The sequence below is a fragment of the Echinococcus granulosus genome, assembly GCF_000524195.1.
Source record: "Echinococcus granulosus chromosome Unknown EG_S00027, whole genome shotgun sequence".
In the NCBI taxonomy this organism is placed as follows: domain Eukaryota; kingdom Metazoa; phylum Platyhelminthes; class Cestoda; order Cyclophyllidea; family Taeniidae; genus Echinococcus; species Echinococcus granulosus.
The window spans coordinates 60,069-75,327 of NW_020170407.1; the positions used below are offsets into that span (position 1 = coordinate 60,069).

Below are 15,259 nucleotides of genomic sequence, written 5' to 3' on the forward strand. Positions count from 1 at the left end.
TTGCGAAATGTGAACAAGTTGCCCAACTTGGTAACAGAATGTGGAGAAAGTGTTATTTTAGCCTTGGATAATAGTTTATGCAAACAGGAGGGAAAAAAATCACTTATTTTTTGAACAAATAGCGTGCAACCGCAGCCCTTGGCATTGATCTCTTTTCCGATGCAAAATCAAGGTGAGGAAACTGACGCCTCTGCTCGGGTTAAAAACGATAGCGTTAGTACGCCCTCAGCAGAAATATCGGCTTGAGATAATGAATGTGGCTATCTCATTAATATAAAGAGCGATTCCTCTTTTGTAGACCCTCTTAGTCCTCGGCGGGCAGGCACCAAAGGCGATTCGTTCGGTGGAGAGCTATGATTTTACCGGAGATACGTGGACAAGAGTAACAGCGACGAACGGCAGCGATAGTGTCGGCGCCATTAGCGACCTCCCCACTCGTCGATGTCGTTGTGGCGTCGCCGTAGTCGGTGGACTAATATACGTAATCGGAGGCTTCAATGGGGCCTTGCGAGTCCGCTCCGTCGATATCTATGACCCCGTTAGAAATACGTGGCGTGCTGGACCCAGTCTCGAGTGTCGACGCTCAACTCTAGGCGTTGCTGTTCTTGACGGCGTAATCTATGCTGTCGGTGGCTTTAATGGAACCCATGGTGAAATGAAAGCTCTACTGACAAATTATATGCAGTTTTTCATTTCTAACTTTTCCGTCTTTTACAGGTTTTGCGTCGGTGGAAGCTCTAGATCCCTGGTTGGGAGCATGGAAATCCGTCGCTCCAATGTCCGTTCCTCGCTCTTCCGTCGGTGTGGGCGTTCTCGGGAGACGACTCTACGCTGTCGGGGGTTACGATGGATCCAGCAGGCGGTGTTTATCATCCGTGGAGTGCTATAATCCCCTTACAAATCAGTGGTCGACCATTGCAGACATGAATCATCGAAGGAGTGGACCCGCAGTTGCCGATTTGGCAGCAAGAATTTACGCCGTTGGTGGCCACGATGGACTGCTTGTGCGATCCTCTGTCGAATACTTTGATCCAAGGGTTGGTGTGTGGTGTAGTGTTGTAGATATGCATTACGCCCGCCGAAATGCTGGTAAGCAATTCTCTTTGCTGTTTTCACTCATTCTCACTTTTCTTTCGGCCTCCAGGACTGGTATCACACAATGGCATGCTTTATGTGGTGGGTGGAGACGACGGATCAGCAAGTCTGGACACCGTTGAGACGTACGACCCGAACCTGAACGCATGGACCGTCCTCTCTGGCCGATTAAATACCGCCCGATGCTATTGCGGGGTAGCTCTCATCGACTGCGTCGCACAGGTGGCCAACACCTAACGACACCTACCCTTCCCCTCTATCTCCCATCCTCCCTTACCTCACTTATTTCCATACTTGCATTTCCCATGATGGTAATTCAATAAATGAGTTCCCGGATATTCCTTGTTAGTAGCGTAGTAACCAGAGTCAACACAACTGCAAGAACGCAGACGGATGATGTTCGATGAGCGGAATACCCCCCTACGCGTAAAACCAACGTCCAAATTGAATAGTGGAACGCTAGATAAAACTGCAGCCGGTATACAAGCGGTGAAACTCTGGAATCCAAAGGAGCTGGAAGTAAATAAACACAAAGAGGCATTTATGGCAAAAAGTGGAGCTAAAATCCGGCCGCGGTGCCAAATTCCACTACTTCACTCAGCGAAGGATATAGCAAAGACGATAAGAGCCAAGGCGAATGAGAAATAACTTGGTTGATGAAACAGTGATATGAATGACTTGCCCAACCTGTGTAAGCGGAACTCTGGTAAAAGCAATAAAAAGGTCCGGCGGAGGCGGCCTACAATTTCGGAATCCACCGGAGGCAGCCATGACAGTTTTAACAAGAGCTAGCACTAACAATCCCTTGCAACATTCAAAAGCTGCCGAAAGTTAAAACAGCTGATGCCGAGAGACAGCTCACTTAGAATGGCAAGATCAAATAAGGCATAATCATACGCAAACTCTGCCGAAAACCCGAAATAACCAGCTGTTGGTAGGCTCAATAGGGTGCGAGTACACATTAAAAGATGAATCCCAGTTTGCTACCGATTATTATATTTCGACATTTACTTCTTGGATTTACCGCTGGGGGGAGCAGCAGCCTGCTTCTCAGCCTTGGCTGCAGCTTTCTTTCCGGATTGGGCAGCAGCCTTGCGCTTCTCGATGGCCTGTTTAATCCGGTCCTTCCTCTTCTCCTTCAAAATTTGCTTCAAAACCTTCTGTTCCTCCATGAGGAAAGCACGAAGAATTCTTGAACGAACACAGGCATGGCATCTACTACCACCGTAGGAGCGGGTAACAGTCTTCAGTCGTTTAGACATGCGGGATCGAGTCATAGGACGGGAAGGCTTAATTCCAGCAAGCTTGCATTTGCAGTCACCGCATTTCGGGAAGGTGCCAAGCTTCTTCTGATAAATGTACACCAACTTACCGCCAGGAGTCTTGACCCTAGATAAGCAGCCAAATTAAGGATGGACAACAAGATCACAATACAAGCATAAAATGAAAAACTTACTTTTTTCTCCTATTGGAGTTAGTGTTGTATGACAACCGACGCCTGAGTGTCAGCCTCTGCATGCTTAAACCTAACGTGTTAAGCGCCGTGAAGAAACTTAGGAAGAACTAAAACAAATGTAATTTTAGTTTTTGAGGATTATTATTAAAAAATTCCTAAAATGTTTAAAAACCATTTAAAATAGTTTAAGAGTTTTGCTCGTTGCTCAATTTAAAAGTATCTAGCTGGCGCATAATACGGTGCTAGCGTTTTTCCCACGTTAATTCATATTTCCTTTCTTTGTGAATTCACTGCCCCCCAACACAGCATCTGCTTGAATAAGCAATGACACCAATCACATCACACTTAACCCTATTTTGAATACTTTTATACATCCTACCCTCCTACATTTTTGCTACCCCAATTTAACCGTTTAATAACGGTTTCGGTGTCAAAATACCAGTCGCAACCACCCCCTGGACCGACTTAAAAGCTCTCTAATGCGCAATCTTCATCCGATTCGGCAGTTAAAAGTCGAGTAGCGGGAATCCGCACCGATTCCAGCTTCCATTTACACCTAAAAACGACCTTTGCACGCGAGCCGATGTTTGTGATCATTCACTAGACTTCCAGGCTGATACACGCATGCATGATACGAGTCGATTGACCCGGCTAGACAGACGAACACAACCAACACCCAGAACCACCGACCGCCTAGCCCCAAAGCACTTTCCCAAGCATTTAGGCCCCCTTCCCATCCGAATAAATAGTAGCGCTAACAAATAATTTTTATTAACAACTATTTTTTTGCAAGGTATCAAAGCCACTGATTATTTTTAAGGAGATGCCAAATAGTGGGGTCTACTTCTTTTTCAGACCGGCACCGGCATTGAATTTGAAGTATATAATGTCACCGTCTTGGACTATGTAGTCACGCCCCTTCTGCCTATACTTGCCAGCCGCCTAAAAGAGGTCAACAGTCCTCCTATCTCCCATACAACAAGGAAAACTGATACGGAAAAAGGAAAGAAATCTTACTTTGCAAGCGGCTTCAGAGCCCTCGGCTTTGAATTCGTCGAAGGCCATCACCTCGGCCATGATGAAACCGCGTTCCATATCGGTGTGGATCTTTCCTGCCGCCTGTGGAGCTTTGGTATTTTTCTAAAAAGTCAAAATCTCTCATTTCGATAGGGAATAAGGCGTATGAGGGGCCATTCAAGCCAAAACGTGATTCTAAATTTTTGTATTTCACGCATAAATGGATGCTAGCTGTGCGGGGGGGGGAGTCAATAGCATCCAATGACAAGTGTCAAAGACCTAAGTACTAAACTAGCGTAAACCATTCCAGTCTAAACATCTGCAACCAAGATAGCACCCAAAAACGCTGAAAACTGCCCACAAATGTCCAAAGTTTTAAGAGATTTGCGTGCCCTGATTCAGCACCCCCCTCCCCCGCCCAGGTAGCAGTTGTGCGCTGAGATGGGTGAAGCATGCGTGTGCCAGAGGGCTCATTCAAAAAAAAAATAAATCCAGTTTGGAATGAAGGTGTGATTCGACTTGAACGTTCTTAATATTATCATCCAAAAGGGAGGTCAGAAAAAGAGGATCGAGCAGTAATCATCCCTCTGTCTGACTAGCCAGTGACCCTTGAAATTTAGCAAACCATCTTCCAGGAACTAGCCCGATTCTGTGGTATACAAAATAATGCAGACCAACTGCGTGTGTCAGGTGTAAAAATAAGACATTTCCAACGACATACTTCCAGTCTAAGGTTGTAGCTATTTCATGATTGTAAAGGTCGTCTATGAATGGACTTCGGTCCCGATATTTACTGATCGACAATAAAATTTACTGATTAAAAAAGTGTGTTATCCGTCTATATTTCCGTCAGTATTAGAATTTGACCTAGCCTTTATCAACGTCACATATTTGGAACACCCAGAAATAGCAAAATATGCGACTCTTCGTCTGTGACAGTTGTTCATGACTGCGTGCGCTAAATTACGTGTCATAAATGGGAATCACCTTTCAAGGTCCGTCAGACGTGTAAAATAACCACCACAGACGATCTAATGGCGTGGAAATTTGTTGGCGGGGAGGGGAGTTTGCTCACGAATTTAGAGGAAGGAAATAAGTGGGAAATGGGACAAAAAGACATTCACAGGAGATGAAGGAAGTGAAGGTGTCATTTAGTAAAAAGGACCCAGTCCACCACAGTCCAAGGATTTGGCTGTTGCAATTTGACACCAACCGTCGCATTTATGGCATTCAAGAGGAGTTCAACAAAAAAGTTAACAAAATGGCCCAAAAAAAGAATATTTTTGAAAAAGAAAGTGCTTTTGTAGTCCAAATGACACATTAAATTGAGAAGGGAACGCTTGGAACAGCAAAAATACAGCCTGATTAGCTTTCACAAGTGTCTGGACAGTAAGACTGTCACACTTGTGAATGAAAAGCCCCTGCGACGCAGACGACGACGACGACGACGACATACGGACACTTAAAAGGCATATAATTGTTCGGCTAGAGGTGTATTCAACACTAAAGTCCGTCTATCAACCGACACGGTACCCTACATCGGTAGTCTCTACCATTGAGCTCGCATGTCAGATGAACATGATGGACGGGAATGGAGCCTATCTGCTTGACGAAGCAACCACTTGAGTATAAGTCGGTACCGCAGATACAAAAGTTTCCCGTCGAATTGGGTGTACAGCGTTGTCCAGAAATGACTTAAACTCTGTACTCAAGGTGTCAAGATCTTGCAGGCATGTTGAAAGTGAGTGATGAAGCAATTGACTTGGATCAGCTTCTGCATCAACTGGTAAGTTCATGGAAGCCACAGATATTAACAGATGACAGACAATAGGTTGAGAGACTAGCAGCTTGACTTTATTTTCTTCTCCCGTGGTGGCTGGATGGATGACCAGCTAACTGAATGATCGACTAACTGACTGACTGGCTTTTGCATAGCAATGTCGAGCGAAACATGATATACGTGTTGGTCCCCAAATGATTGGCTCACTACACTACCCCACTGAACACTTCCATAACACGAGACACCTCACTTGGTGTGACGCTCTTTGATACCACTGACCTGAATGGTCCACGCCTTGACCTCGTCTTTCCCAGCAGTGAAGAAGTAGATGAGCTGTAGGGCCTTGTAGCCTGTCTGGATGATTTTGGGGAGTTGGGAGTGTACTGAGGGATTCTCCTCGGAAAAGGCCTTCTTTTCCGCCTCCGACATCTCCGCGTAGCGTAGCTCAAAGTCCGCGGAGAAGGGGATCATCACCGCGCCCGGATCGTTGGCATCAACATATTCCTTGATCTTTACTAACCTGTCGATGGGAAAACAAATAAAGGAGTGGTCAGGGGTGTGACTCATAAATAGCTGCTCTAAAACGGATAGATGACTAGATGATGTACTTGGTTCCGTGCCAAAGACAACTGACAAACCCTAGGATATTCGACTGTGCAAAGGACTTCAAATACTGTTCGATACCCTCAAGCACTCGGTAATAAGACGTTTGAAGGGTCTCAACTTTTTCAAGACCGCTTGCTAGTGACACGCCGACCAAGATTGTTCCGTCCCCAGTTATCACTGCGTACAATCATCCAGGGCGTAAAGCTTCCAATTCTTGACGTTTAAAGCGATGAATATTCAAGACGAAGGTTTACGGTAGACACCAAGGCAACTTCCCACTTTCAATCAACACAGAATATTCGAAAACTCCATGAAATGGAAGAAGTGTTTGGACAAGAAGGATCTGATTATACTGGATCCGAACTCGCCATTTACTGCAGAATCAAGGAATATCAAAGCAGCAGAAGTAGGCAGAGTCACTGCCGCCAAAAGATTTCCAACATTCATGTCCTTAAGTTAGGCGACTTCTTTGCTGGAACAAATACACTTCTTATTTGGACTCTTCCAGCATAGATTTGCTGCTAAACGGGTTTGAGCGATAAAAAACGGACGATTTTGAAGGAAACACTCTTGGCATCACCTCCTTCACACTGCCCGAAATTCTTTACGAGCGATTTCCGCTTATTTGAATTTCTGAACGAACACCTCAGTGAATAACACTTCACCACCAACAACGAAATGAACCAGCAAGTGGCAAAAATGATTCAGGGTTGCCCTCAAATCTTTCCTTCTTTGTAGCTTCTGAGAGAGGTGAAGTGGAGGCGTGGCAGAGTTCTCTGCCAAAGAATAAATGTCGTTTGCACCTTTTAAAATGCATTCTTCCCTATTTTTATGGGACCAGAAGTCCCGAATTGGTTTGGACAACCTTAAGCAGCTTATATCGTCTCCGAGGAGTGGTTTGCTGAAGGCAATTTAAATCAAATATAACAACCTGTAAAGTAGGATGCCCATATTCAATGAGAAATTAGGGAACCTCCAAAAAACTATAAGATTATACACTTTCTAAAGAGGGTCATTCAGGCAGCAAATGATACCTGTTCATGGAATTACGCCCTTCTCGGAGATAACACATAATTGCATGATTAAACTTTTTAAAATGTCTTAAACTTTGGAAATACCGACATGATGCAGCCTGTAGTTAATTGACAAGGAGGCGCCAACTGCCAAACTATACTTTTCTAAAATGTTCTGTCTTCAAAACCAAACAATCTAGCTCCAGTTGATTCCAATTCTACCTCACTTCTGTTCTCAAACTCCATGTGAATATCGACTGCTGAAGCCAATAGTTTAAAGAAATGCCAAGGAAAAAGGCGGAATGATATTAAGTATGATGGTGGGGGTGAGGACGAGACAAAGTTATCCTCCCTCTCTCCCACCATTCCATTCTCATTCCATCCCCTTCTCTCCTCCTCCCTCCTCATTCAGAAGTGTAGTTGTTCTGCATTACTGACTTGGTGACTGACTGACAAAGCAATTGGACTGGATAGGCCCTGAAGATTCTGAAAGTGGTGAAGAATGTGAGCGAGAAGAAGCCTTTCTTTCACACCTTTGAGTCGCCCTACTTTGAACAGAGTAAAGTCAGCCTCAAGCATTGCTTGGAACAAAAGAGCGAATATTTAATTGTGAAAAAATGTTTATGCAGTGCAACACACACCAGGTGAGACACACTTCCACCGATCAGGTGTGACGCATCTTGGAAGCGTGCTACGGGGAAGTCGAAGTGGATGAATCTTGTGGGGATAATCACGTATATGCCGGTTCATTTGACATTGCGGTGCAAAACCACTTCTTTTCACAGGTCAGTCAGTCAATCAGTCGATCATTCAGGTAGCTGGCCACCCGTAGGGCCACCAATCTATGAACGGTGCAGTTGCAATTTATGGAAGAAGTGAACAGCGTCAAACTGATAGTCTCTCAAGCCTCTTATCTGTCATCTACTAATGTCTATAAGCCCCTTTTGGACGAGAACTTTTGGGACTTTGCTCGTTGATGCAGATGTATTTTCAAGTCAATTGACTCATTACTCAACTTTGATGCGCCTGAAAGATCTCGACACCCTAATTGTCAAGTCAGTGAGTGGAGTATGGTGGGGTGGAGTGAAACGAGCGAGTGAGAGATACATTACTACCAAACGTAAGAATATTTTATTCACTTCTGGACGACGTATTCCGTTACCACACCTTATCCAAATGCTGTGCATTTTATTTGAAGAGAAAATGCGGCATCTACAGAACCAAGCTACGCTCGATCATTTGGCTGGTTGATTGGTTTGTTAACCAGTCAGGCTCGATTCATATGCACCACGTGCAACCGACATGAGGCTTCAACTCAATAAAAGACCGATAAAGAGTACCGTGTTGAGAAACTTAGGCATAAGTGGACTTTTATGATAAATACACACATAAATGCACGGTTGCGTGCATGTTTCAAGTATCATCTCACTGGGATATGCCGAAAAACGCGAAATTTTGGCTGTCGGATAACAAACTAAAGATGCCAACGTAATTTTCTTCCTTAATAGCTTTATTTCTAGATTTGCTAAAATTTGTAACGGGGCTGAGAAGCCACCCATTTATTCAATCCTACTGTCAAATATTTACCCTAAGGCCACCTTCGAGCTTTCATTTTACACTAGACAAAAGGAATATAAACTAAACTGATTTGTTTGTCACCTAAATAGCTTTCCCCGTTGCTATCAGGATAAATAACAACACTACTTGTTAGTCCTTCATTGTAAATAATCCCAGGTACACAACTGACAATGGATAAACGACCATTCGATTAGTCTATTTAAAAAATTAGATGAAGACAGCAATTTCTTAAATGGGATGATAACAAAGAAATGCAGAAAACATGATTAAAGTGCTAAATCAAAAGACTACACACGCTTCTTTCCATTTTCCTATTCCAAGATAAGGTACTGAAACAAATGAATTGTTTTTATTTCGAAAGATGACTTTACTCGTATTTGTGGCATTGAAATCAATAAGTAAAAGGCTGAGACAAACCACTTGTTTTTCTTCCGGAAAAAGTCCTTTTGTGACATATTGATGAGATAGATAACTGGTTTTGAGGTGATGAAGAGATGGTCGTTCAAAATTTCTATTTCAGCAGCATTCCATTCACCAAAACGAATGCCTTTGCGCTCTTCGCAGAGAAGATGCTTTGCCTTGGCGATACAATCGTAATCAGGCTTTTGTTTCTTGTCGCCACCGCGAATGACAGACTTCTCCAACTTGTCAAAAGTAGTGTTGACATACTCCTCGTCCTTCAATCGCAGCTCTTCACGTATTATTTCCAAATCACGAATAGGATCCACATCCCCCTCAACGTGGCTAACATCCGGATCATCAAAAATGCCTAAAGACGAGAGGACTTGAAATCGAACCCAGCAGCATACGCAAAACTTGAAAAATTCCATCCACTGCTTTAATGTGTGACAGGAAGGCGTTCCCAAGTCCGGCACCTTCATGAGCACCCTTGACAAGGCCAGCAATGTCAACAACGTTGAGGTATGCTGGAACACGGCTTAAAATAGTTAGCCTTATTTGAGTAAAATAACAAACCTCACAGGTTGATAGTGTTCGCAGAGGTAGTCAAAACGTTCGTCAGGCACCGCGACACGACCTAGAGATGAAATAGCTTAACCGACATACTCTCATTTGGTTCTATAGTGCAGAAGGGAAAATTAGCAGCAGCAGCAGCACTCGTCGTGAGGACATTAAAAAATGTAGATTTTCTGGAAGATTTATAAGCATGGAAGGCGGGGTATTACCCAACATTGGGAAGGCCAACTATACCACATTTAAGGTTTGTTCCAATACGACCAAAAAGTACCGTTTTAGGTACTTCAGCCTTCTTTTTAGACATTAACGTCGAAGAAATAACGACCACACGATATGCTCTACGAGTCCGGGTCACTGATATGCGATTTAAAACAATCAGAATCAAGGTAACTATGCCATTCAATAGCAGAGGAGGAGTTAAATTACTGAGGACACACCGGCAAATGTCTTGGCTATCATCCATAACTTATCCCTTTTACTGGCGATGCTTAAACGGGGTATTTTAAAGATTGCGTCAATTTGTATTTTTGGGCAAAATACTGATTTCATTTCATAGAACCAATGCTTCACTAAGTGCGGTAATGTGCTCAGAGTTCCAAAAAGAGCAAACTTGGCCACAGGATTAATTGCCTAATAGTGTAAACCTGTAAAACTCCTTGATCGACTCGGTTTTAGTTACGGGGCCACCCAGGTGTTCCGCCGTTGGACCTTCGCCGCGTGGGCTGACGCATACTTTAAACTTCTATAAAATGGTTAGTCTTCTACTTTTACAATAAAAAAAGTTCCTCATGTTTCAATAAAACTCATCATTTCTCGTTTCAATTCCCTGAAAAAAGTTATAAAGTGTTGGTTTTCTTAGGCTATTTGGCACCCGAGAGCCGCTTCACAATCTACTAAACCTGAGTATTTCAAGTCGAAGTACGATCTACGTAGGATGAGTCACGTATTATTGATCTCCAATTTGACTAGTTAAAGTAGGCCGGATTTTACTCTCTGATCCATATTTTCATCCATCCGGAAAAATAAACAATTTTTCCTGTACAATTTTCGCATCTTCTAGACAGCAAATGCATCGTTATGTCCTTCACTCTCTACATGGGTAAATCCTGCTGCATAGCCTATTCAAAAAGTTGAACCTGTGACTAAAGTACTATGAAAACTGTGAAGTTTAAAATCTCACCAGAGGCACAGCAAAGGCGGTATACATTTCAAAACCAAAAAATCAAAAAACGCAATTCATCTAGGATTACACTCGCTCCTGGAGCCAGCGAGGCCATACTACGTTTGTCTTTGCGCAAATCCTTCACTCAAAACCAAATTGACGTTGGGTATCCGGGTAGCTATGCCAACGAGGTCTTCAAAATCGCCCGATCTCAGCAAAACAATGAGACTGTCTTCGATATCACCAAGTACATTCTTTCACTAGAGGAAGAAAAAGAAATAACAACCCGTGTTCTTTTACCCCTACCTAACGTTATTCTTACCACCCTCCATTACTGTCTCCCCCTCTTCCTCGTCCTTCAATTTGCAACCTTCTTGGCAATTTCGGTTGCAATGCAAGGGGATGATTACTGGTTGAGAGGTTGGGTGATTCGTGACGTGAGTTTGAAACGTGAGTGGATCAACAGAAGCAGTCTAGCGCAGACGCCTCTCTTTCGATTTGTCCCCATTATGAGGGAACACGTGAGTCTGCGAAGTCATCTTTGGTACACGTGGAGTCTAATGGTCCTTATCTACCTTCCACTTGCAATTATTCACGCAATTTTTGTACTGGAACAAAAGAATGAGGGGTAGGTTTGCCTGCGTCTTTGAGGTTTTAATACTTACTTTATCTCGCCAACGCAGGATTAGGGTTAGGATGAGAAGTAATGGATGTATCTCTTATGGTATCAACCATCCTTCAAACATGCGTGTCAGTGTTAAAATAGAAAAAAACCAGGGTGGGGGGAATAAATATTTCATAGATCTTGTTAGATCGTCCAACACTGAGTTGTGCAAGTTATACGAGGAGGGGCAATCTTGATGGAAGGCGTGAGTTAATTTCGTCATTCCTGGATGCCTTCCAGACCATCAATAACTGAATTTGCCACAACGAAGACTGAAGAGAGAAAATTATCCCTCGAGTCTACACAAGGCGATGTGATACCGGACTTAGAGGACCTCACCAAGGAGATGAAAACAACTGACCAACCACCTTTAAAGAAGAACAAATACGACAACAAAGGGGAAGGAGGTGATGATAATACAACTCAGATTAAGCCAATTCAAAAGAAGAGAAAAAATCTTCAACATAAATACAAAGTTCAACGACCCTTACAGGCGCTGACTCTCCTTCTTCTAGTTGTCTCTATCACGCTAATGAGTTATTCACTATACGTTACTTTTCGTAAGTGGATTTATCTTAACCTCACAGCTTTGTTCCCATCAGATCAAAGGAACATAAATCGTAAAAGTGACAGAGGGAATTTCTGGTAATTGTAAGACTTTATTGGTGGAAACATCTGCCTTTTTAAGAAAGAACTAGAGCTATTGTTAGCTTTTCATTGCCTATATGAGATGCTCCAACACACCCACACCGCTGACAAGTTGGTGACACTGTTTTTCAAGACGGAGGACAAAACCACTATTGATTAGCCTGCATTCAGCACTGTGTTTGTACAGTGACGGTAAAAGTTCTTGATTATTCATGTGTTAAGTAGCAAACTTGTCTAAGTAGCCAACGAAGTCCGGCAATGTGGAATGATGGGACATCCACGGCACTCTTCATCGATATTCTCTTGGGTCGAGGCCTCATGTTGGCAACACATAGTGAATGCGAATCGAGCCGAAGAACCGGCAAACCAAACAGTGTAGTGTAATCTGATTCCTCAGATGCAGAAATTTTTCGTCAAACTGGGTTTGAAGCATGTGGAGAAGGTGCGGTAACAGACCACGTCGTCCAGACACAATTGAAGCAGCTTGAGTCTGGTGATACAGCACTTACGCGCAGACTTTGTAACTAAGGGGTCATGATCTTTTAGGTTCGTTGAAAGTGATTGATCACCCAAGTGGCTCGTATCTGCACCAGCAACAATCTGTGAAGTCCTGGAATCCATCAACCAAAGGGGATCCTTAAACATTAATAGATTACAAATTATAGGTTTGATGTTGTTAACTTCTTTTATGCTACCCCTGAGGTCTTCATCAAGAGAACTGGCCTTGAATTAGTGTAGAACAGCTAGGTACAGTCAAAGCAGCTCATAGTACCAGCGTACAGGTCTTACGACGGTATGAGGTACGTCACTCCATCTAGATGCCTTTCATCTTGAATTCTCCAGGTTACTCAACCTACTACGCAATGGAATCAGTGTGGAGGGATTTGATCACATCATGGATATCTTCCACCATGAATGAGTATTACATCGGCTACCCTAATCAGACTGATTCGGAAACCACCGATCAACGCGCGAAGTTGAACAGTCTGGACGAAATGCATATGACCCTCGGTTGTTGTGGAGCTAGCGGTTACCAGGACTGGCAAAACGTGACAAAGACCATTCCATTAGATGAATTTAGGTAAGAGCAATCTTAGACCCCTGCTTCCTACCTTCATCAACCAAAATGTGTAATTTCTTGTTTACTTTAGGTATCTTGCCTATCCACCAGCGAAAAATACCTCTACAAGTGTTGTGCCCTACTCTTGTTGCAAGTGGATGGAGCAGTCGCTGTTTGACATCTGCGATCACACCAGTGGTGACACAAATTCCATTTATACCGAGGGCTGCACGGAGCGTCTGGTCTACCTTATAATCTACAAGTGGCTTCAAATACACTTTTGGTCACTTATTGCTGTCAACTGTCTCATGGTACTTGATTAACTACGCTACTTATTTTATATGTCAGCCAACAAGATGCAGTTTTTAAGCTTCAGAGTTAGGGGCTCCATTTTAAGCAATTTCATTTCGTTCTAGATTCCACAAGTACTGCTGTACCTGGGAGCCTTCCAGCCCATTGCCTTTTATGAGCAGTTTAGGTCCATAGGAAAGAAAACCAAGGCACAGAAGGAACTGGCAATGAGAGTGGCTCATCAAAAGAAAAAGAAGAAGGTAAGTAATGTTGTATCTCTTCTAAGTAAAAGCCCAAGTGGTGAGTTGTCAAACCATGAAAAGCATTTAGCCACTGACAACTTGTCACCTTATCAACATGACAAAATTTTTTTTGCTTGCTAGGCGTGACATAGTATAAGGAACCAAAGGAACTGGACAGATAAGAAAAAAAATTAACTTTAAATAAGTATATCACTTTTTATTTCAGGCAAAAGCATCGCAGGACAGTCCTAAGGAAATTCACTTCCCGAAACATCAAAACCGTGGGTAAATCGTAGACAAGCAATATTAACACCACTTGACTGAAATTTTGTGGATTTCATGAAAGGAATAAATTTAAACACATGTGATGAAATTCCTGAGTTTCTAACTTAATATGTTAAAGGTGTATCAGAAATTTAAGGACTACACTATTATAATGACTTTTTATTTGTAATGTACCGAAACAGGATAAGAGGTGCTTTGAAAGCCACCTGTTGGCCAGGAGTGCCAACCCGTAAAACTTCTATGCAGGCCGGATGATCTTGGATTCTAGGGTCGGAGATAGCACCTGAAACTTCAACCAAAACTAGTAGTTTTTATATTGATCAGGGTTAGACAGTATTAGAGGCGGGGTGTGGTTCGTGCCCAAATAGCTGGTTGTGGAATTCTAAGCCTTAAAGAAGAGCCAGTTCATAAAAACCCAAGTAACAACGATGCTGTAATACGATTGTGGTTTATCCCTCGGTTCTGGTGAGGCGCCACTTTTGGACTTCGAATTAGCCCCCTTGTACCTCGCTGGGTGGGCCGGCCTTTTGGGCCATGCCAATAGCCCAGACACCTTCTCCGTGCTGAACATATGTATTCTGCACGAGTTTTGTGTCTTCTTTCGTCTTCAGGGAGTCTCGGGACGCTACAATACCTTAGAGCTTGGACTCTTTTCTATAGTCCCATTTCTCACATTTGGGCGCTTCTAGGTCCAATAAAGAAGGTCTGTCCAAATAGCAGGTGTGCAGAGGAGTACCTTTTTCACGTATTCTAGACAATTTTTGAAAGCTGCTTATTTCTCCCCTTGGTATTCTATGCGGCCTTAAACAACTGCAGCAGATAATTTTCCCCTGTGATGATTGTTTGCTACTACCACAACAGCAAAAGGGGAGCAAAAAGCAGAGGAAAAGCACGGTTTCAGTTTTCCAAAGCTATGCAAGAGTGGAAAAAACACAGGGGCTCAAAAAACATGAAGTGATTTTAGCATAATATGTTAAAACAATTTAATAGCCCGATACAAACATTTTATCAGTGCACGGAACTGCTTTGCATTGTAAGGCAATAAATGAATCTTCGAATGATTGCAAAGTTTCGAAAGTCCTATTTATTTTGCGAAGAACAGGTAACGTGGTTCAAACCAAAATGACAAAATAATTTACTTTGCTTTGTTGTGGCTAACATGTACTTTTTATATCAAATCATTTTCGTGAAATATTGCTCTTTAACTGCATTGACTTTATTGTTTCAATAGATCCCGATAATCAGCGCCGCTGTGAATTTCCTAATGGCGCTTCCAGGTTCTACTAGCGAGGCCTTGTGAATGATGAAGTGCAAATCTCATTGACTCCTAATTCGTAAAAGTGTTCTCGCTTTGACAACCAGACGAATTTTAAAAAGTACGTGCATC

The 15,259-nt window shown here is 42.9% G+C and overlaps 4 protein-coding genes across 4 annotated transcripts in view; 2 read left to right on the forward strand and 2 right to left on the reverse strand. All coding sequences in view use genetic code 11, as the record gives it.

Moving 5' to 3' along the window:
- The window catches only part of EGR_04339 (Kelch-like protein 3), a gene marked incomplete at both ends in the record, with an annotated part of 9,872 nt that extends 8,540 nt beyond the window's left edge, over positions 1 to 1,332 (forward strand). Inside the window, 3 exons of the mRNA XM_024493588.1 lie at positions 299 to 650; positions 718 to 1,089; positions 1,145 to 1,332. Coding sequence (XP_024351909.1) covers positions 299 to 650; positions 718 to 1,089; positions 1,145 to 1,332 — 912 coding nt within the window. The remainder of the gene's footprint in view (positions 1 to 298; positions 651 to 717; positions 1,090 to 1,144) is intronic.
- Positions 1,333 to 2,102: 770 nt separating this feature from the next.
- Positions 2,103 to 2,613, reverse strand: EGR_04340 (60S ribosomal protein L34; the record flags this gene model as incomplete). The annotated part of the gene is made up of 2 exons (XM_024493589.1): positions 2,103 to 2,484; positions 2,552 to 2,613. 2 exons carry the CDS (start codon positions 2,611 to 2,613, stop codon positions 2,103 to 2,105), a joined length of 444 nt encoding a protein of 147 aa, XP_024351910.1.
- A 778-nt stretch (positions 2,614 to 3,391) lies between these two features.
- EGR_04341 (GTP-binding protein) lies at positions 3,392 to 9,983 on the reverse strand (the record flags this gene model as incomplete). Its single annotated transcript, XM_024493590.1, has 8 exons — positions 3,392 to 3,493; positions 3,569 to 3,691; positions 5,628 to 5,868; positions 8,963 to 9,314; positions 9,355 to 9,482; positions 9,521 to 9,581; positions 9,611 to 9,693; positions 9,958 to 9,983. The coding sequence occupies 8 exons, from the start codon at positions 9,981 to 9,983 to the stop codon at positions 3,392 to 3,394; spliced, it is 1,116 nt and encodes a 371-aa protein (XP_024351911.1).
- A 604-nt stretch (positions 9,984 to 10,587) lies between these two features.
- On the forward strand, positions 10,588 to 13,876 carry EGR_04342 (hypothetical protein; the record flags this gene model as incomplete). Its single annotated transcript, XM_024493591.1, has 7 exons — positions 10,588 to 10,619; positions 10,765 to 11,310; positions 11,587 to 11,906; positions 12,838 to 13,075; positions 13,146 to 13,365; positions 13,471 to 13,605; positions 13,814 to 13,876. The coding sequence occupies 7 exons, from the start codon at positions 10,588 to 10,590 to the stop codon at positions 13,874 to 13,876; spliced, it is 1,554 nt and encodes a 517-aa protein (XP_024351912.1).
- Between the last annotated feature and the right edge of the window lie 1,383 nt (positions 13,877 to 15,259).